The sequence below is a fragment of the Pleurodeles waltl genome, chromosome 7 (genome assembly GCF_031143425.1).
Source record: "Pleurodeles waltl isolate 20211129_DDA chromosome 7, aPleWal1.hap1.20221129, whole genome shotgun sequence".
In the NCBI taxonomy this organism is placed as follows: Eukaryota; Metazoa; Chordata; class Amphibia; order Caudata; family Salamandridae; genus Pleurodeles; species Pleurodeles waltl.
In genome coordinates, this window is record NC_090446.1 from 49,259,472 (window position 1) to 49,282,037 (window position 22,566).

General features: G+C 44.2%; 1 protein-coding gene across 2 annotated transcripts in view; it reads left to right on the forward strand.

Annotated features, from left to right (window-relative positions):
• Window positions 1-22,566, forward strand: part of LOC138303608 (killer cell lectin-like receptor subfamily B member 1B allele C) — a 62,073-nt gene that overhangs the window by 17,403 nt on the left and 22,104 nt on the right. Inside the window, exons 2-4 of one of the 2 annotated variants that reach the window (XM_069242900.1) lie at window positions 1,258-1,356; window positions 7,454-7,558; window positions 14,975-15,132. In XM_069242900.1, the coding sequence (XP_069099001.1) occupies window positions 1,258-1,356; window positions 7,454-7,558; window positions 14,975-15,132 (362 nt within the window). The remainder of the gene's footprint in view (window positions 1-1,257; window positions 1,357-7,453; window positions 7,559-14,974; window positions 15,133-22,566) is intronic. The other variant, XM_069242901.1, reaches the window with a different exon arrangement.

Below are 22,566 nucleotides of genomic sequence, written 5' to 3' on the forward strand. Positions count from 1 at the left end.
GATCTAAAACCAAAATCACACATCAACTTGTCAACCAAAACCAGGCTTCTCTCAAGGACGTATAAAGGCCACAGAGAAGTGTCAGACAGTCCCATGCACATATATGTGTGGTACACCAAGTTGTTTATGTAAATGACTCACACACTTTCCGCTGCATGTAGCGCCTTAAGGCCCACGCTGCTGTGTGAGTTGTGAACAAGGTAATCGTTTTCTCTCGCCCTCAATGAGTCCTGAAAGGTAAAGGAGCTACATGCCCGGGCATTTCATAGATTCTACAAATAATGATTTACCTAACAAGGCATCAGTGAGACCTGTACTTTGAGCATCACCTTAAGGAAGCACCCCTGCCATGTTCTGTTTGTAACTTTCAAGTTTTTGAGCTGAAGAACTGAGTCAATTGCAGAGAGAACAAGGAGATTACTAGACATGTAATCCAGGGTGAATTATTGGGTAACTTTGTTATTCCCACAGGCACACACACAACCGGGGTGCCACATAGAAACCATGACACAAAAAGTCCAAGGTTTCGCTAGGAGCCTCAGCTGGAGCTTCACGTTGGCAGGAGCCGCGAGGAGATCGGTTTTGATGCGGGAGCAGGTTAGTGGTGGAGATTCGCATTTTCAGGAGCTGTGAGAATAACTGTCAGTGTGAGGGGCAGGTCAGTGCTGGACCTTCGCATTGGAAGGAGCCATGAGAATAACTGTCATGTGAGGGGCAGGTCAGTGGTGGAGATTCGCGTTTTCAGGAGCTGTGAGAATAACTGTCAGTGTGAGGGGCAGGCCAGTGCTGGACCTTCGCATTGGAAGGAGCCGCGAGGAGATCATTGTCAGTCCAAGGAGTAGCCCAGTGCTGGAGCTTCGCATTGGTGAGAGACACGGGCAGTCACCTTCTAGTGCTACGAGCAGGTTGATGTTGCTGTAGTAGGGTGCAATATCCCAGTTTCCACCCAGTGCACGAGCTTAAAGGTCCACCATGGCTCTAATTAGGACAATATACCGATTACATATTACAGGCCCTGATAGTGCCATCACCAGAGAGTGGTACTTCTGTGTAAGTTGCAGATTCTTTAATCTATTTTCCAACAGTTATGGGCTACAAAAGTGACAATGGTGGCCTGTTGTTACTGTGCAAATACTTGTTGTTGGGAGCAGCTATACCTCAGTGTGGATTCCAAAGCAACCAGTGAAACAGCATGCAGTGAATTTGCACTCATCAATGAATACTGTACTGTTTTTTCTCCCATGTTTAACTTTGCAGGTAACCCAAAGAGATCCCATTGGCTCAGGCATTTGCTGTTCATAAGTGGAGCACTGAATGTCCTCCTGCTACTGGCTGGCATTCTACTTGGAGTTTTGGGTACGTGCTGTTCACACAAAGTGTGGGGGTTACAAATAGCGAAGGGAGGTCAGGCTAAAAATTTAAGTACTGTACAGGTAAATACAAGGGCCCATATTTATCAAGGTTTTGAGCCGCCCCTTTGCCGCGCGATTCAAAAACTAAGTGAGATTTATCAAGGCACGGAAAGCCTCCTTGCGTGACTCTGCACGGCTTGATAAATCTAGAGTAACACAAGGCAGTGCGTCCACCCATGGATTTTGTTCCAGTCCCAAATTTACCATGAGTGGTAGTTCAGAGGATGCATCAAAATACTTCGCCTCCCAGGTGAAGCGTAAGGAGGAGAAAGATCTGTATTTCTCCTCATGTTTTCCTCTTTTTATATGTGCTGCATTCTGCAGCATGCATAGAAAGAAGATGCTTAGAAAGAAGAAAATGCCTCTCAGGATTGTTTTTGTGCAGGAATGATTCACTTCCTGTCTACAAGGCAGGCACCTTTGCAAAGGTGCCTGCTTTGCTGCTAGGGAACCAAAAGTGCACCAAAGCTAGCAAAGGACACAAATGTGTTATTTCATGTTAAATACGGCGCGTTCCTGCCCTTTCACCCAGCGCAGCAAGGTACTTTGCTGCCCCTCACTAGGTGAAAGAATGATAAATCTTTCTCACGGTATCATGAGTTACCTGTTGCAGCTAGCAGACAAATTTATCACATTAAATGATCTTGGGCCAGATGTATGAAAAAAGCCTTTTGCGAATCGGAAATAGCGATTTTTAAGAAATCGCTATTTCGGATTCGCAAAATGCAATGTATCATATTTGCGATTCGGTAATAGTGATTTCTTAAAAATCGCAAATGCTATTACCGAATCGCAAATTGCGATACCGGCCCCCATTCGCAGCTATGGGCCTATCAGGCCATATTTGCGAATATTTTGCATGTCCAAATTGCAAATTCCTAACTGGAATTCGCAATTTTGGGAAATGCAAAGTCCATGGTGCTGGGGGCCTAAGGCCCCCTCTGCTGCACCCCAAAACATTTTTTAACATCATGTAAGGTGCACACATGCCAAAAGGGCATGTGTGCTTTACATGTAAATTTTAAAAATGCATTTTAAATGCATTTTTAAAATTTGCACATGGTTACCACCAAGTTCAACTTGGTGGTAATAGCGATTCCTTAATGCCCAATTCGTATAAAGGAATTGCTTCATACATGTGCTTTAGAAATCGCAAATAAGGATTCCTTATTTGTGATTTCTTATTTAGAGAGTCACAATTTGCAACTCTCTAAACAGGGTCGCAATTTTAAGGAATCGCTATTTTAGCGATTCCTTAAAAAAATTGTATTCAGAATGCCTTTGATACATTCTGAAAGGGCTTTTTGCATTCGCAAACGGGCATTTGCACCATTTGCGAATGCAAAAAGCTTTGATACGTCTGGCCCCTTGTTCCTAGTGGCCCAGTAGCTCCACCCCGAAGTCACTGATAGTACGGGTAACTTCAGGGGGTGGGGTTACAGGGTCAATAAAAGTGGGGCCATTACTGTCCCCTCAAAAATGTGGAATTACCAGTGAAATTGGCAAATCCTGGTTCGATTAGCCGAGCTCTTCGTCATGTTCTCAAAGAATTTCAAGTAGAGGTATCTACTGCTTCCGAGAATCCTAAGGTCAAATGGTAAACAATAGAATGCAAGGGGTGTCACCATTGTAAAAGAAAAGATTGCAATCAGCACTTTAGAATTATGATGAAATGCACAGGGCAATAATTAATTGAGTTCAATATACGTCAGTAAGAGGTGGCAGGTTGGAGGCTAAAAGAATTACTGTAGGACTGGAGTAGATGTCAGAGGGAGTGTGACGCTGGCTCAGGGCCCAGTAGCATCACAGATACCATACTTCACCATCATAAAGGGACTTTCTCTTGTAGTAGAGGAAGAATGTGAAGATCACAGGCCCACTGAATAATCACTCACCTCCCTGTTATCACAGCCAATACTGAGGTCACAAATGTGCTTTTACTTTTTTCTGATACACAACCCTGGCTTCAAGCAGCAGCTTCACAGGTGCACCTGATCTACAGGTTATACAACCAGTGGTGGCTTGCAATTGTGTCCCTACCGGTAGTGCAGGCTGGCCACTTCTGATTGCACAGTAAACTTCGTGACATATTAAATGGCTAAAATTATAAGAAATACCGAGGTAAAATAAACATTTAATTTTAGGAAGTCAGCAAAAACCCTGTATTTATGAGCAAGGCAGTTTGTTAAAAACATTGTACTTGAAATAGTTTTACATAGATATGCCTGAAGCTCTTGGGTCCATAAATAGCTCAGAAAATCATCAAATAAAAATAAATTATGAAATGAAACTAACATGCGTTGTCTAAAATGTAAGAAATATCCATTAAACATCATTTGTTTGTTTTTTTAGAAAGAAACAACAATAACTTTATATGTATAAAAAAGTTTGAGTAAGTGAGCCATTACTCACCATGTGTTGTGGTTACAACATCAACACCAAAAAAGTATTTGCAATGCAATAGTGTAGGAGGCTGGCCCTCTATGTAGTATGCAAAGCTAGGCATACTGTGCAGGGGGTCAAGGCAACCAGAAATTGCTTTCCAGAGGTAAAAACTGGATCACCTACTGCTCTAATTTTTGAGGTAGCTTGGTCAACCAGTTAGGCTAATCTTGGAGAAGTGCAAAGCATTTGTTGTACTTACAGTATCAATCATGCGACTCACACACTCAAAGGAATAACTCAAGACCAATTTAGAAAAACTCATGTAGAAGCACTCAAATATTTATAATTGTTTTGATTTACCCGCAACAGAGTGTAACTCGAAGCTTCACACATTTGAAAGTAGAATATCACTGACATTCCAACTGAAATCATAGACATTTCAAACATAAGCAACCTGAAAACTTGGCTACACAGTCTTCTTCCCTCATCTTCCACTCTAGAATCAACCCATGAGGCACTGTACCACCCACATACTGATAGGCCTTCATTATGAGTGACCAGTTAAATGTTAAGTTGCGTTATGTTGATTTTTATAGCACACTAATCCCCCAAGAAGGTATCCTGGCACTTGGTAGGTGTGTGGTCCCCAAAGTGCTTCTATGAAGAGCCAGATCGTAAGCTTCTTGAGGACAAGTGGTTCCATGTCTTGGGTGCAATGTAGGAGAAATAGGGACCTCCATTCCAGGGTTAGTAAAAGTGTATTTGGCTGTTCAGGTATTCAGGTGCTTTGTTATCATTGACTTTGTATGTGTGTGTGAGAAGTCTGAGTTAGCTGCGCTTGTGAATGGAGAGCCAGTGAAGCTTCCTGAAGTGTGGTGTGATGTGAGTGCAGCCTAGGAGTTTAAGTATCATCCTTACAGCAGTGTTCTGGATGGTCAGGAGTCTATGTAGGAGTTGTTTGGACATTCTGACATAGAGAGAGTTCCCGTTGTACAGAATCCTGGTGATGAGTGGTTGTGTGATGATCTGTCTAATCTTTTGAGGCAACCATTTGCAGATCGTTTGCAGCTTGTGTAGGATGTGGTAGAAGGAGATGCACACTGTGTTGACTTAACCTGATGTAGTTGTTGGTCCTAGCACTAACAGCCACCAGGTGGAGTCCCATGGGGAGGTCTTGTTGCTGACGGCCAATACTTCTGTTGTGTCAGAGTTGAGCTTCAGGTGGTTGGTTTGCATCCAGTCTGCTACCATGCTCATGCAGCTGGTCAAGTTAATTCTGGTGGTGTTGTCTTGTCCATCAGGGATAGGATGAATTTGGTGTCATCGGCATAGGAGATGATGGCGATGTCTTGTAATTGAATTATGTTGGAGAGCAGAGTCATGTATATTTTCAAAAGGGTGGGGCTAAGGGACGATTCCTGTGGGACTCTGCCTATCAGTTTCATTGTCTATGATGTGAAGGGTGGCAACCTGGCCCTTTGGGCGCTTCCTGTGAGGAAAGATCAGATCAATTTGAGAGCGGATCCTTGTGTGCCAATCCCATTGAATCTTCTGATGAGGTTTTAAGGGAGACAGAATCAAAGGGCCCGGAGGGGTCAAACAGGGTGTGGGTCGCTGTTTCTCCTTGGTCCAGGATGACTTGACTGATGTTAGTTGTTGTGGTGAGTGTTGTTTCAGTCCCGTGGTTCTTTCCAAATCTTGATTGAGTTTTGTCTAGAAGATGCTGAAGTTCGAGGTGGGTTTTGAGTTGTTTGTTGATGACATTCTCTAACATTTTGACTAGATAGGGGAGCAGGAAGATGGGTCGGAAGCTGCTCAGCTGATTTAGGTCAGCTCTGTGCTACTTGAGGAGGGCGTTGAATTTTGTAAGTTTCCATTAATTTGGGAAAGTGGCGGACATGATGTAGGTGTTGGGGTTAGGGCGGTGCTGTTTAGTGATGTTCCCTGGTTGTAGATGTGGTGGGGGCACGCATCCATTGAGGCTCTTGAGTAGAAGGTAAAATTATTGCTGCTGTGCCATTTCTGTTGATAATTGTCCATTCAGTCAGATGGCTGTCTTAATTGGTGGTGGCTAGGTTAGCAATGAATTCCCTGTGGTTGGGTTGCTGAGTGAAGCTGATGTAGATGTTTGCAATTCTGCTGTGGAAGAAGTTGAATAGGTTATCACAGGGTTGTTGGGAGGCAGTGATGGTGTTAACAGTGGCCGAAGGCAAGGGGGAAATCCTTGACAAATCAGGAAAAGCTCCTTGCAGCTGTTGGAGCTTCCTTCAATGTGGTCCACTAGTACATATTTTTTGGTGTTTTGTAATTGCTGGTGATAGCATCTGAGTGCAACCTTGAAGGTTGTTTTGTCAGAAGTGACGTAGCTGGCTGTTGACTTCCTTACTAGCTGTTTACAGTGTCATTTGGTGGTTCTGATATGTTTTGTATAGCAGCCGGCCTGCTTGTTTCATCTACTATGCTTTTTGGATTTGATTGGTTCGATGGAGTTTGCGTAGTTCTTGATCCAGTTGCTAAAGTTGTAGATGTCCTTTTCAAGGTTGTATGGAGGACTGGGTTGATCCGTGCTGAGGGTGCTAAGCCAGTCTGCTTCTGTGATTCTGCCCCAGTTCTGGCTTCGAATGCTGCACCTGGTAGGGTTGTTACTATGTGGTGTGTTGATTTGGAAGTGGAAGATGGAGTGGTCGTTCCATGTGAGTGGTGTAGTGGAGTTGCATTGGATGCTGATGACGTCCAGTGTTTGTCCCTTGGTGTTTCTTGGTTTTGAGACAAGCTGGGTGAGTCAGATATTTCTCAAGCTTTCGAGGAGTGCTGTGGAGAAGGGGTTGTTTAGGTCTGAGGGGAATGTGGCCTCTACAGTGTGAGGACGGTAAAGGTGGCTCGTGTTCCAGGTGGTCGATGTACAAGGGTTCCCTTCAGGGTGAAGGTTTTGGAGACTTGCAGCTCGAAGTATAGGTGTTGCATGAATGGAGTGGCGTTCTCTGCAGATGTTGTGCTTTTGATGGCTTCCTCGTAGATGATAATGAGTCCTCCTCCTAGCTTGTGAAGGTGGTCCTGTTGAATGATCTTGTAGCCCAATGGAAGAGCTGTGGCGATGCCAGGAGCCGATGAGGGATTGAGTCAGGTCTCTGTGATGCACAAGGTTGTCGGATGCTTCACTGCTCAGCAGGTTCCATATTTTGGTTGTGTGTTCCGATGGGACTACCAAAGACAGTCACTAACTCAACAGATTTATGACAGCCACAGGAATATCTCAGATCTGTTTACTTCACCTAAAGATTCCAGCTGAATGTTTGCGAAGAAACAAAGGTATTACACATGGATTTAAACCAAGGATTGAATGTTACCCTTGTAATTCCTCATTTCTTTGGGGATCCTGAGAGTCCAGCTTATAATGGGCTGAATTTTTTCCACTAATGGAAGTTCTGGTTCCTGTATTGTCAGTAACTGTGGGGGGGGTTAAATACTGATCCATTCCCTGGGCCGCTCAGAATCAGGGTCTTATTCGACAGCTGGTCTCTGTCTTGCCTTCGAGGTTCTCTGTGCCTCATCACGTCCAATGTAAATTTGTTGACTCATTTTGTGTTCCTTTGACTAACAGCAATATTCTTCACTTATTAATGACTGCTTCTCATTTCAATCCATTTCTCTTCCAGTCTTCAAGTACTCTCAAAAGGTAGCAGCATTGTCTCCAGCATCAGACAAACAGTGTGAGAACAGGACGCTATTCAATCAGGAAACAGCAAACTGCACAGGAGCAGGTAGGTACATCACTGCATGTTACTTCATCCTTAGACAACAATGCTAGTCTGAAATAATTTGTAAATTGTTCCTCATAATGTGTTGTCTTCATTGTGGAGAAACTATTTCTTGACAAGAGCCTCACATGAGGGGAGAACATGGCGGGCTACGAGGTCGCGTAGCGCACTAGGGCGCTTTCAGTTCTGGGTTCCTGGGGGGCGTGGCAGGTCGCGGTAGCCGACCGGGCTGCGGGCTGCGGCCGACCGCACACGGATGTGCGCGCCGAAAGCAGGAAAGTTCCGAGGCAGTCTGAAGGACCTGGTGGTACCCCTGGAGGGGATCAGGGAAGTCACCGAACCTTTTCTTATTTTTTTGTTTTTTTTTTAATGCTTACACCTTCAGCAACAAAAAAAACAAAAAAAAACATAGAGGATAACAGGGCGGGCTACGGAGGTTGCGTAGTACATCATCTCGTAATGTTTAGGTAATACGGACTGGGCCTGAACTTTCTATGTGCTGGATTTGTCCTCACTCTCCAACTTTTACTTCAGAGGTGTGTCAACGGTCCCGTGGGAAGGGGAGAACATGGCGGGTAAATAACTGTGCAAAATATGCACTCTTGGATAAGATCGAGGGGAGAACATGGCGGGCTACGGAGGTCGCTAGGGCGCTTGCTGTTTCGGGTTCCTGGGGGCGTGGCAGGTCGCGGTAGACGACCGGGCTGCGGGCTGCGGCCGATCGCACACGGATGTGCGTGCCGCAATCAGGAAGATCTGAGACAGTCTGGAGGACAGCGGGAGCTGTCTCGTGGTTCCGGGCCGCACTGGAGCTGCGCAGGTCCCGTAAAGGTGTGGCGCGAATTCCCCTTAGGGGGACTAGCGGCAGCAATAGCTCCAGCAGCAGAGTAGGCGGTGCACCAAACGAGAAGCGGTGGCTGGGAGACCCTGCAAGAGAGAGTCCAGAAAAGGGGACCAGGAAGAAAACGGTGAGGCAGCGTGGGGGGGGGTGTTTTCCCTGCTTCCCCGCTTCCCTTGACGAGAGTGGAGGGGGCGGTTCAGCCTCCCCAGGACAATTTGGCTGCAATTTCAGAGGAGAAGGGGGTCAAGGGAGGATCAGCAAAAAAGAAAAGAACCCTGAGACCTAAATCTGGGGAAGGAGGTAGAAGTTGGGGGGGCAAAGCGGGTGAGAGCAGTCTCAAGGGTAGAGATAAGTTGACGCCCTCTTTAAGGTCTTTTTTTAAAGTGAGGCCTGAGGTAGTTACACTTTCCCCTGGGCAGGTTAGAGCGGCAATGGAGGTGTCCGCCGGGCATGCAGATAACGGTACGGGAGAGGGCAGGGAGGGGACGGGGTCCCCTACACTATGCTCTGTAGAAGAACAGACGGCCCCAGTACTAGTGCCGACTTTAAATGATAACACGGCAGAGGCCCAAGACTCCGCTCCTAAATTGGTAGTGCTGGAGCCTCCCCAGGCTGCCTCAGTGACCTCCCCGCTACTGAGTTCCTCGCTGGAGGCGCTAATCTTGTCCATTTCCGAAGATGTAAAAAAGGGCTTTGCGAACTCAGAAGTAAATCAAGGGGAGATAAGAGAGGTGTGTACTAACTTAGAAAAAAAAATTGACGGCGTTATGGAAAGAACGCAGGCCCTGGAAGAAGCGATGGGGGGTATGAAGGAGGAGTTGGTACAGCATAAGGGCGAGATTGATACTTTGAAGAAGAGCGAGCAGGCTTTAAAAAACAGGGTGGAACAGATGGAAAATTACTCCAGAAGAAATAATTTAAAACTGTTGAAAGTGCCAGAAGGTACGGAAGGGAACAATCTTAAAACCTTTGTAGTATCATTAATTAAATCAGCAGTGGATTTGGAGGAGACCGAAGATGAAATTATGAAGGATATTCAGAGAATCCATCGAGACCCCTTTAAGCTACGAACAAATAGTAGTAGACCCCGGAAAATCCTGATAAACTTTCTGTCGTATCAGTTGAAGGAAAAGATTTTATCCAGAGCATTGAAACTGAAGTCTTTAAGAGCGAATGACATCGTGTTTGAGATTAGATCTGACCTATCCAGGGTAACTATGGATAGGCAGTGGGAATTGGGGAAACGGTTGGAGTCGTTTAAAACCTTGGGGGTCTCGGCTCAGCTGAAATTTCCAGCCTTCCTTAGGGTCATGTACAACAACAAAATGTATAACATTAGAGATATTAGTGAAGCGGATGAATTATTGGTTGTGATCAAAAATGATCAGTCTACTGAACAAGGCTTTGTATAATGTGTAATGGTAAATCCCCCAGGAACTTGGGAGCGCTCCTAAAATTTGGATAATTGTGATCCTTAGTAGGGGGGGGTTCTCCACGGGTGGGATTGGGGGGGTAAGGGGTAGCGAGGGAGGGGGAGGTGTAGGGGTGGGGAGGGGGAGTTGGGAGAAAAGGGGAAGTAGTGCCTCGTTCAGCCTAGCGACCTTTTACTTAAGATGGATTGATGACTAGCAGGGAGGGAAATCAGAGGGTGCAGAATATACCATTACAAATTCTTTCATGGAATGTTAATGGCTTAAGAGTGCGAGGGAGAAGGGGACGAATACTACAGTATTTGCAAGATTCTACAGCACAAGTTATAGTCTTACAGGAAACCCATCTCACTAAGGTGGAGTGCATTAACATAATACAAAAACTAAGATTGGTACGAACATTTGTCTGTACAGAACATAACTACCATAATAAAGGGGTGGCAATTTTAGTCAAACAGGCACAGCAGGGGGGGGTGGTAATTCTGGAGTCCAGATCAGACTCAGCAGGGTGATGGTTGATAGCTAAAATACAATTTGGGGGTCGAATTCTAGTTTTGGCAGGCTACTATGGGCCCAACTGTGACGATATAGAATCCTTAAAGCAGCTGTTTTCCCAACTTTCGGGATTTTCGGACCCGGTTATTTTGATGGGTGATTTTAATGTGGTGTTAGACAATGAGTTGGATAGGCATAATTGCAAATCACGAGGGACACCTAAGACGTAACAGTATTTAAGGAGAATGATGAACGAATTTGGTCTGTGCGATATCTGGAGACAAAGGGCAGGGAGTAGCAGGGACTTTTCTTTTTTTAATAAGAAATATAGACATGCGTCGCAAATTGATTACTTTCTACTAGATATGCGTTTGAGGGAGGAGGTGAAGAACATAGCGTACCTGCCCTTGCTTTTATCGGATCATTCCGCGGTGATGTTAAATATGTGCCTTTGTCAGAGAAGCTGTAGTGACCGGTGGACGATTGATCAGTCATTGTTATTAGATCAGGAGGTGTTGCTAAAGCTGCGTAAGGAAGCCAAATTTTTTTTTAGGGTAAACATGGGCTCAGCTCCCTTATCTGTAGTATGGGACACATTTAAAGCGGTCATTCGCGGGGAGGTAAGGAGCTGCTCCATCCAGAAGCATAAACGGCAGAAACAAGAGATTGAGGCGTTGGAGCAGGAAATGCGAAAAATTAAAGCTAAAATAATTGAAGCAGGGGAGACGGAAGTTTTGAGGGCTAGCTGGGATGGATTGAGAAGTCAGTTGGAAAAGGTACTACAGGGAAGAATTCAAAGGAAATGGGAAGCAAGCAAACTAGCCCACTTCGAATACGGGGAAAATGCGGGGAAGTTGTTAGCCTGGAAAGTCAAAGCTGATCGGGTTAGGAATTACATCAAGGAGGTAGAAGTGGAACATTCAGGTAAAAAAAGTACAGATGAGGCGGTAATAGAATCGGCTTTTCGAAAAAAAAAATTCACAACTATACTCGGAAAGGCTAGAGGTAGATGAAGATATGATAACGGATTGGATGGGGTCTGATAGACTTGTAGGTTTATCGTTGCAGGAGAAGGAAGCACTGAACGCCCCGATAACGGCAGAGGAAATTAGGAGAACCTTGACTAGTAGTAAGTCGGGAACGGCGCCAGGCCCGGATGGGATACCAGTGGAAGTTTATAAAGTATTAGGGGACTCAGTCATCCCAGTATTGACAGAATTGTTTGGAGGGATCCTGGAATTGGGCGATGATATTCCGCTTTCATGGAATGAAGCGGTGATCTCCTTAATTTTGAAACCAGAGAAAAATCCAGCGAAGTGTGCTTCATACAGGCCTATATCATTGTTGAATAGCGATTATAAACTGCTAGCGAAGCTTCTAGCGGATAGGCTGAGCAGGATAGCGAATAACCTAGTACACCCCGATCAAAAAGGCTTTTCTAAAGGCAGATATTTACATGAATTAACTTTTGAGTTGATTGGGGCAATAGATATGGCCACAACGTTTGGGTCTCCTTTGGCAGTTATTGTTTTGGATGCAATGAAGGCTTTTGACCAAGTCAATTGGAATTTTTTGAAATCGGTTCTGAGACGGGCCAATTTAGGTTCTAAGTTTTGTGGGGTAATTGATCGGATTTACACATCTCCCTGTGCTAAGATTTTGGTGAATGGTAAACTTACGGACCCTATTAATATTTCAAGAGGTACGAGGCAGGGTTGCCCTCTGTCGCCGATACTATTCAATTTGTATATTGAGCCGTTGGCTAGCAAAATCAGACAAAACCCTCTTATCTCGCCCTTCTGCTGCAATGGCTGGGAAAAGAAAATTTCGTTATATGCAGACGATCTACTAATATATACTAATAACCTGCGCCTTGCCTTCAACACAGTAAAAGATCTGGCGGAACAATTCGGAAGGATATCAGGGTACAGGATTAATGTGGGGAAAACAGAAACTATGCAGTGGAATATGGAAGTAGGGTCTGTATCAAATAAGCAGGAAATACGCTACCTGGGTATCTTAGTGACTCAAAATCTGAAGGACTTAGCTGAAAGGAATGCTCGAAAATTATTAGCGGAATGTAAAATTATGCTACAAAAATGGGCATGTCTCCCTTTGACGATTCTGGGGAGGATAAATCTAATCAAGATGTTTATTTTGCCCACATGGAATTTTGTGTTCTCAGCTATACCTGTGGCGATGCACAAGGGACACCTAGATAAAATGCAACAAGCGATTAGTAGCTTCATTTGGAACTCAAAGGGGCCGCGGATATCATGGAAAAAGCTTCGCAGAAGAAGGGAAAAAGGAGGACTGGCTCTCCCGGATTTGACATATTATGCGTGGGCTTTCCTGTTTAAAAACTCAAGAATGTTGTTTAGATCGCCGGATGGCTCAGCAGTGGGCAGAATGTATAAAGCTATGGTGACGTCTGAAAAAGGGGGCTCACAGTCTTTTCTGTTTAAATTCGGTGACCCTAAGTTCTTTAAAAAAGTTAAACTAAAAGTGTTGCAGGGAATGGCAAGGAGCTGGTATCAGTTGAAACGGCGGTTAGGTGCACATTATTATAGCTATCAGGCCCCTATCTGGGATTCTCCGGGCACCCCAGAATGCTTTCAAGATATCCTCGCATTACCACTCAAAAGGGTAGGTGTGGAAAGATGGGGCGAGATGGTGCGAGAGGATACCTTACTCCCTTGGGATGAACTGGTAAGAATAACAGACGGTTCTTTGTCTAGGTTAAAATATTTACAGATAAGACAGTGGGAAAGAGAAGTTAAGGGGGGATTGGGAGTGGTAAATGCGTTGGAGGATTCGTTTTTAGACCTGGTGGCCTCAGCTTCAGGGAATAGGGTGGCGGCTTGGTATTGGGAAATATTAGAAACTTTGGATGAGAAATTTGACCTACCAAGCGAGTTATGGGGCAAGGCGATGTCAGGCGATAAGATTGGTTTATGGTGGAAGAAGTCGTGCACAACATTGTATGAAGTAGTGAAGCCGGCCCCATTAAGGAAAAATCACCTTTATACGCTACATAGAGTATACATATCTCTGGCAAAACTCTCTAAATTTAAGAAGGGGGAGGCGATCAAGTGCCCTAAATGTGGCGGGCTAGGAGCAACGGATATACACATGTTCTGGGATTGTCCAGTTATTCGGTTATTTTGGGAGGAGGTTTTTAGGGCCTTATCGTCTATGTTAGGTTGGAAAATTAATACATCACTCCCACTAATTATATTTGGGCAGCTTCAGGATGAGGGGATATGGAAAAGGGTGAATAAAACTAACCGTCTATTTTTGTTTTATGTAATTGTGTTGGGCCGGAATGAAATCTGTAAAAAATGGCTGAATGAGCACGCTCCGAGCTATACAGACTGGTTGAATGCTGCTTGCCGTGTGGCAAATATGGATTTATATGTGCAAGGCTCAAAGAAATGTGTAGAAATGTGGTCACCTTTGTTAAATTGGCAGGGAATCTTAAACCAGCGTCCTTGCTAAGTGTACTGCGGGTATATATGTGAAACTGTTCTAATGACTTTTTCCGTTACATCAGTCCAATGATTAAGCACCGTTTTATACCGCGGTAAGTCTGTTTAGGCAGACCAGGAGTTACAAAGGTGCACCCCCTGATTTGAGCCGCTCTTCGTAGTCAAGAGGGTGAAAAGGTTACAGGGACGAAGAGGCGTCTCAGTTAAGCGGGGCTGAATGAGGACAATAAAAAAATAAAAAAAATAAAAAAGAGCCTCACATGAGGTATTACTGAGAGCCACGCCTCAGACTCTCATTCCTATGCAGTATTCTCAGGAGGCAGAAATTATGCCTTATCCTGGGAGTGTATTTCACCTGGGTTGGGAATGTTGCTTTGCTTACTTTTATTCAGAAATGTTTCTGATATTGACATAATAGGCTCAGACAATTAGTGATTCACTGCGTAAGCTGTAGCATTAATATTTTGTTTGTGTTAGAGGAAAGGTTATTTTTGAATACTTGCAATGAAACGCGACCATACCCCAAGATTCATAATTTCAGAAGTAGTATACATTGTTTGTGTTTGCCTCTGGTGGAGACTAGGCATGAGAGGTTGTGTGCATTTACTGAAATGTGATTACAAAAACACTTGAAATATGTACAATTCACTTCTGCAGGTCTTCTGCTATCATGTAGACCATTTCAAGCTAACATGCTCAGAAATCCTGTATTTTCTGTAAACACAGTGCTATGTATTATCCCTCCAAGATGACCCTACTGAGCTGATTTCGATTGTGTGAGATTTAAACACAAGGATCAATAGTTTACAGAGGAATTAATGGTTCAATTTAGAAATTTCGAATTGGTTACAGAAGTGGATGACACATATGGGAAAGAACAGGACAGAGCTGGATAAGCGTTTGTCTTTGTAAACAAGGGGCTGGTTAGATTGATTTTGTTTTTTTAGTAATTCTTGCTGGGGTTCAGCTTGCCTGCAGTTGGGGTAAGTGAAGAGGTTAACCAATAATGTATTATTTTCTGCCATAAAATTACCCTGACAATAGGTCCCATAGTGGTGATTCCCATATTGATATTGCTCAAATAAGTATTGCTCCAGAAAATAAAATATGTATGCCTTAATGATTTAAATCACAGTTTTTTGGTTTCCGTTCCCCTCTTTGACAGGGTCTGGATGTGAGCGGTGCCCTAAGGACTGGCTGCTCCATGGAAAAATCTGTTATTACTTCTCAAAAGACAAGGAGGTTAAAACCTGGAGCTGGAGCCATGAAGACTGCTCTTCAAGGAGCTCTCGCATGCTAGTGATAAAGGACCAGGCAGAGCTGGTAAGTCATCAGTGAAACAGGACAAGGTACAGCTGGAACGTCATCAGTCTAACAGGACAAGTAAGAGCTGGTAAGTCATTAGTGATACAGGACAAAGGACCAGGCAGAGCTGGTAAGTCATCAGTGAAACAGGACAAGGTACAGCTGGAACGTCATTAGTCTAACAGGACGAGGCAGAGCTAGTGAGTCATTAGTGATACATGACGAAGATGAGCTGGTAAGTCATTAGTGATACGGGACAAGGTACAGCTGGTAAGTCATTAGTGATAAAGGATGAGGCAGAGTTGGTAAGTCATTAGTGATAAAGGACCAGGCAGAACTGGTAATTCGTTAGTGATACAGACCAAGCCATAGCTGGTAAGTCATTAGTGATACAGGATGAGGTACAGCTGGTAAGTCATTTGTGATTCGGGACAAGGCACAGCTGGTAAGCTATTAGTGATACAGAACAAGGCACAGCTGGTCAGTCATTAGTGATACATGACAAGGTACAGCTGGTAAGTCATTAGTGATAAAGGACCAGGCAGAACTGGTAAGTCATTAGTGATATAGGACAAAGGACCAGGCATAGCTGGTGAGTTTTTAGTGATACAGGCCAAGCCTTAGCTGGTAAGTCATTAGTGTTACAGGACAAGGTACAGCTGGTAAGTCATTTGTGATTCGGGACAAGGCACAGCTGGTAAGCTATTAGTGATACAGAACAAGGCACAGCTGGTCAGTCATTAGTCCTACATGACAAGGTACAGCTGGTAAGTCATTAGTGATAAAGGACAAGGCAGAGATGGTAAGCCATTAGTGATAGAGGACAATTTACAGGCTATGAGGGGTTAATGGTACTAGACAAGGAGGAGCTGTTAAGGTATTAGTGATACAGGACAAACCAGAGCTGGTGAGGTGTTAGTGTTACAGTATAAGGCACAGGGTGTAAGGGCTGGTGATTTTAGACCAGACAGAGCTGGTAAGGTGTTAGTGATACTGAACAAGGGACAGGTGATAAAGAGTTACTGATACAGTGCAAAGTAGAGCTTGTGAGGTATTAGTGGTACAGGACAACCCAGAGCTGGTAAGGTGTTAGCAATACAGTGCAAGGCACAGTTGGTAAGGGACTAGTGATATTATACCAGACAGAGTTGATAAGGTGTTAGCAATACAGTGCAAGGCACAGCTGGAAAGGGACTAGTGATATTATACCAGACAGAGCTGGTAAGGTGGTAGGGAGATAGTATAAGGCACAGGTGGTAAAGAGTTGGTGATACAGTACAAAGTAGAGCTTGTGAAGTATTAGTGATACAGGACAAAACTGAGCTGGGAAGGTGTTAGTGATACAGTGCAAGACACGGGTGATAAGCTGTTAGTAGTACAGTACAAAGTAGAGCTTGTAAAGCATTAATGATATAGGTTGAAGCAGAGTTGGTATGGGGGCAGTTATACAGGACAAAGTTCAGTGTGACCAATATGCCTAGACATTGGACCTTTGCTCACTGGGCCAGAGGGTTGAAGCTATACTTCACTGACAAGGCCTCAGGGCAGGACTGGCCATTGTGACACTTTGACAATTCCCCAGTGGCCTCCAGGATTTCAGAGGAGAACGAGCTTCCATGGTAAAACCGTCCCCACAGAGGTCATTCTGTTCACGGCCTCCTCTGGTAGGGGCTGGATTTAACATTTTTCCCAGGGCCGATGTTGATTTCTAGGCTGATCCTGCGAGGCCTAAATATTTCATAACAGGACTGAGATAGTTTGTGTTTGCCTCTGGTGTGGACTCGGCATGGGAGGCAGTGCTGGGCTCTTCCTAGAGGAGCAGGTCCAATGCTGATATGCACAGGCTGGTCTCTGTTTCAAGTGGCACAGTGGGTGAAAAACAATGGACTGGAATGCTGCCTGCATGATCACCAGTAACTGAGAACCAATCAAGCAATCTTTCCATCAATGTGTCACTTGTTCTTGCACCAGTTATGAGCACAAGATTTAAAACATTTGCTAAGTGGAAGAATAGTCTCTAAGTGGAAGAATAGTCTTACAATAAGATCACTTGATTTCTTACAATTCAGCCATGTATTCTCTGCAACCTCTTTGTTAAAATGCTCACCTCTCTGTTAGATACGATGTTGCTTTTCACTTGTCTGCTGTGTTACCAGGGGAGAGTGAGGTTGGGTGTGCAATGGGTGAAGGGAGAAGAAATAGCAACTTGACTGAGCACTGCTGCCTATTTCAGAGCATGGTTATTTATTATAGCAGATGAGCTGAACCAGGATGCTTTCTGACTCACTGCCACTAGGGGGCATGGCGGGGAGCTACTTGGTTAAGGACGTGTGATTAACTGTAAGGCCAGATAAAAGTTTTCTGAAAAACTTCGTCTTGGAAATATAATCTCTGAGTGTTTGTGTGTGAACATACATCTTCTTAGCTCATAAGGCAGAACTAATAACCCTTAAGCGCCGATCTGTATCAAACTCATGCCTTTTAAAAGGTAGGAGAGACAAGTGATTGCAAGAAAAGCTTTTTAAAAATATAGAAATATATACAAATTGCTATCATCAACGTTGTTTACACCAACCAAAGCATACAGTTCAAGGAAGGCTTCCTTCAATGCAGGGATGATTGGGAGGTGTTATTGTTTTTGTAATAAACATTATTTGGTGTTCTTGTTTCCATTTGTCTATTTTTATATTTTGGAAACAAAAAAAGCAGACAATGAACCTAAGGGCGTCATTTACAAGAAACTGGTGCATCGACTCCGATGCACCAGTTTTCTGGGCCAGCCTCAGAGCCCTTAATGATGTCACTGTAGCGCTGCACTAGAGTTAAAAAAATGACACTACTCCAGCACTGCTTGGAAGGCTCCCATGTTAAAGAGCGTCAGTTTAACACCTGCTCTCTTTATTATCATTTTATGGTAAAATGGGTGTGGCCACGGAGCTGTGATGAGCACGAAGGGGGAGTGCCCAGCACTCCCCCTCAGAGCGCATGTATGTTTGATCAGCCGTCTCGGGTCTGCCAAACACACATGCACACTAGGCTCTCTCTAACCCGGCACAGTGTTGCAGTTTGTAAATGTGTCGCAGTGTAGGGGACTGCTTGCACCGCCGCAGCAGCCAATAAATGTGACGCCACGGCGGCACAAGGCGCTTGTAAATAAGCCCTTAAATTTTCTTCTGTATTCCCTGCTATCGGGTAAATGTTAACTATGGCACGCTCTGCGTGTTACAACTCTTTCTATATTAATGAATTCACTTGGTAATTAGTGCCATCTAGTGGAAAACTAGGAATTTGCCCCTTACTGTGGACCAGTTTTCACTTCAGTAGGATGAACACTGCCGCTCAAACCCCAAATATTTCCCACCTACTTAATATTTAACCAATCATTAGCAAAGACAGATTGGCCTTTCTAATGTTAGTTTAACCACGCACTACAGCATTACATCTGCTGTGCACTATGGCATAAAAATAAAGCGCGACGATAAGGCTGCCATGTTATTTTATACTCACGCATTCAACATGCATGCGGAGGTCTACAAAAGTAGGCACAGAGACATTTAGGGGTCGCCTGGGGTCGCAGCTGTGACCCCCAACTTGCCCTTTGCGACCCCTGGCACTGCCTTTGCAACCCCTGGCCTCAAAGGTGACAAATTCATTGTCTGGAACACAGTGGCAGCTTGTCCTTATGGTCCTCTTTTGGGAACTCGCTCTCTTCGTTTTCTCTCAATTTTTATTACACAAATACTGAACAGTAGTGTATCATTCACTATTAGTGTAATAGAAATTGAGTAGTTAGCTGGCATATGCCCTTTCTTGGCAGCTGAGGTAAGTAAAAATGATTTTAAATGTGTGTTGTGTGCCTGTGGGTGAGAGTGTGTTTATGTAAGAGCGAGGGTTTGCACGAAAAGCTATTTAAAAAATATGAAAATATATAACTGTGAGTGTGTGCGTGTGTGTGTCATTTTGGTTAATTGACTCCATGAAATTACGTTTGAGTTTTTTTTTTCTGTACCGATCTGGGTTGGATTTGCACTTTAAAAACAACTGAGCGTGAAAGCGCTGCTTTAAAACGCAGGGGAAGTGATTTAAAAACTCACAAAAAACAGCCCCTGGCAAAACCAGTAGATCTCACCTAAGTGAGAGCTATTGGCTTCGTCAATGTGTTTTAGCTCTATTGTACAGCATTAAAAAAAAAAGTGCTATGGCGGTCAGCACTGGCTGCAGACACTGCTCTCAGTCTGTATTATCACCTGACCTACCAGCGCTCTGAGGTGAGATGCGAGGGGCCGTTTACACTCTGTAAAAATCACAACTCACTAATGCAGATCTTGTCTTGATGCAGCACGTGACATGCTCCTGTAGAGTAATTATATCTGTAAAAACTTCATTTCATTTAAGCCTTGTGTTATTAGCATGTGGCAAGTTATGTGAAGGTTCACAACGAGGTCAATCAGGAATAGTTTTTGTGGACGTGCATAGTCAGTAGGTCCATATGGTCTCATGTTTGACATCTGCAGCTCTTCCTCAAGGACCTGAAAGGAAAAGCTATAAAGAAAACCTCTAAACAACACCTTTTTATATAACAGGTCACGTGGCTGTTGCCGAGTCTTTGCATTAACCCGTGTTACTAGTAATTCAAAGGTAATCTTCATCGACTTTGGAAGGAGGAAATGCTGATTTGGTGTGATTTTTTTAGTGCAGACGCACAGCAGCATCTTTTAACGTAGCCTTAAGTAATATTACAAATATAGCTGATAATGAATGGAAATCAAACTTGAAAACGTCCTTTTCAGCAAGCGTGAAGGTCAGATGCGGTCTCTGAAACAAGCAAAATTATATTCCTCCTTTCACTGAGAATATATCCGAAATCTATACTTCTTCAATAAATGGCCCATAGAATGAGTTTGTCCTGTATGATATGTTGGCTTTTAATTTCCTCTCTCCTTTGTCTTTTCCACACAAGTAAAGTGCCCTAGAAGCTCCTTGTTACCCTCGTCGTAGTTTTTGTTCTAACTTTAAAGCCCCTGTTCGGTGTGTGCCAAACGTTTGTTGTGTCAGACTAAATTGTGTGTGATCTATCTACATTGTGTGATTACTTTCTTTTAACACAAGATGGCGGTGTAACATTTTGCAGACTATGACACCAGGCTACAGAAATTACTCAAATTAGAGTGTCAGCGTAAGGTAGATATGAAATAGCTCTAATCAGAATGACTGTGGGTGTGGCTCAACATCCTGTGATTCTCGGCAAATTATTTAAGGCCTCATTGTGAGGCTGGCCGCCCAAGGACCGCCACCCTCGGGGTCATTGTTGGACCACCGCATCTGTGGTGGTCTGACAGCCACAATACAACCCTGGCAGGAGGAATGCCAGGGGCCCCACCTCCACTGGGAATGTGTTTCTCAACGTTCCGACGGCGGTCTGAGTTGTACTCAGCCAGAGCGGCGTTGAGTTGAGCGCCTCATGGCTAATTACACCTCAGCTTTCCACCAGCTTTCTCATGGAAAGGGTCCCTGCCATGAAAAAGCTGCTGAGAAGCCGGTGCCAGGGGCCACAGAGGGCCCCTGCACTGCCAATGTCCATGGCATTCTCCACACTATAGTACACACACACCTGTCATCACAGTCAGAGGTCTAAAAGGAAATTCTAGTCAGTGATGCCATCATTACTGTCTTGGTTGATGTCCTAAATAATGTCATAAACAATGTCATAAAACGTGTCATGGGTGATGTCATATGTGAGGTCAGAAGTAGTGCATGGTGGGGAACACGTTATTTTCTATGTCCTGTGTCTTGTTTTTGGTGATGGACACCTGCTCCTTCCACCAGCCCATGAACAGGTTCGCGTAGCTGGGGGCAAAGCAGGTGTCCATCACCAAAGATGCAGCACAGGACATGGAGAATGCTATCCTATGGCTCTGTTTTATCAATTACCTTTTTATCATCTGGAGAGGAACTGTGGACACAGCGGAGACACTTGTGAACAAACATAGTTATTGCAAGAAACTAAAACTCCTACCTTAAGCTAACTTTAACTCACGCCCCCGCCATGCATAGATTTCCCATCAATAATTTTACTGCAAATGTTGAGGAGATATAATCAGTGATGTCATATATGTCATGACCTATGTAATATGTGGGGGTAATTAGTAGTGCATGGTGAGGGCGTGAGTTATAGTTTCTTGCAATAACTATAACTATAAACTAAGGGGCACATTTATACTCTGTTTGCGCCGAATGTGCGTCAACATTTTTGACGCACAATCGGCGCAAACCCTGCCCCATATTTATACTTTGACGTCCGACCCCACGGGCGTCAAAATTCCACCATGTGCGTCATTTTTTGGAAGGGGGAACCAGCCTTGCGTTAATTATATGCAAGGTAGGCGTTCCCTTCCAAATAATGACTTTAAGGCCTGTGCCCCTTATTTATACTCTGACGTCATTTTGGCCTTAAAAAACGGCGCACAGCCTGATGTGCGTCGTTTTTTAACGCCTGGGTCAGGGCAGGCGTTAAGGGACCTGTGGGCTCGGAAGGAGCCCAGAGGTGCCCTCCCCTGCCCCCAGGGACACCCCCTGCCACCCTTGCCCACCCCAGAAGGACACCCAAGGATGGAGGGACCCATCCCAGGGAAGTAAAGGTAAGTTCGGGTAAGTATTTTTTTCAGATTTTTTTTGTGCCATAGGGGGGCCTGATTTGGGCCCCCCTACATGCCACTATGCCCAATGACCATGCCCAGGGGACATAAGTCCCCTGGGCATGGCCATTGGGCAAGGGGGCATGACTCCTGTCTTTTCTAAGACAGGAGTCATGTCAATGGAGGTTGGGCGTCAAAAAAATGGCGCAAATCCGGTTTGAGGCCTGAATTTTGCCTCAGACCTGACGTGCACCATTTTTTGACGCACAACCCCCATTTTCCCATACGCCGGCGCTGCCTGGTGTGAGTCATTTTTTTTTCACGCACACCAGTCCGCAGCGCCGGCTAACATCATTCAATTAATAAGGCACCCGCATGGCGCGTTGGAATGGAGATAGCCGGCGGTAAAATTTTTGGCGCACAACTGCGTTGGCGCAGTTGTGCGTCAAAAAGTATAAATATGGGCCTATGTCTGCTGAATCTCTATGGTTTTGTATGTGTAAAATTCGAATCTAACTATAACATCCATGTAACTTTTGGTTTCTTAGTGAATTTCTAAGGTTTTTTTAATGCCATTTCCTAACTGTATTATTCCTGTAACCTTTGTTTTTCTCAGTGAATTTTTACATTTTTAACGTTAATTTCTAACAATAATGTCTCTCTAATCTTTGTTTTTTACAATGAATGTCTATGTTTTTCAGTGCTATTTCATAACTATTACTGCCATGTAACCTTTGTTTTTTCAATGAATGTTAAAGTTTTTTTTAAATGTAAAGTAATATTTTATTACCATATGTTAATCCAACCGCTGCCGTAC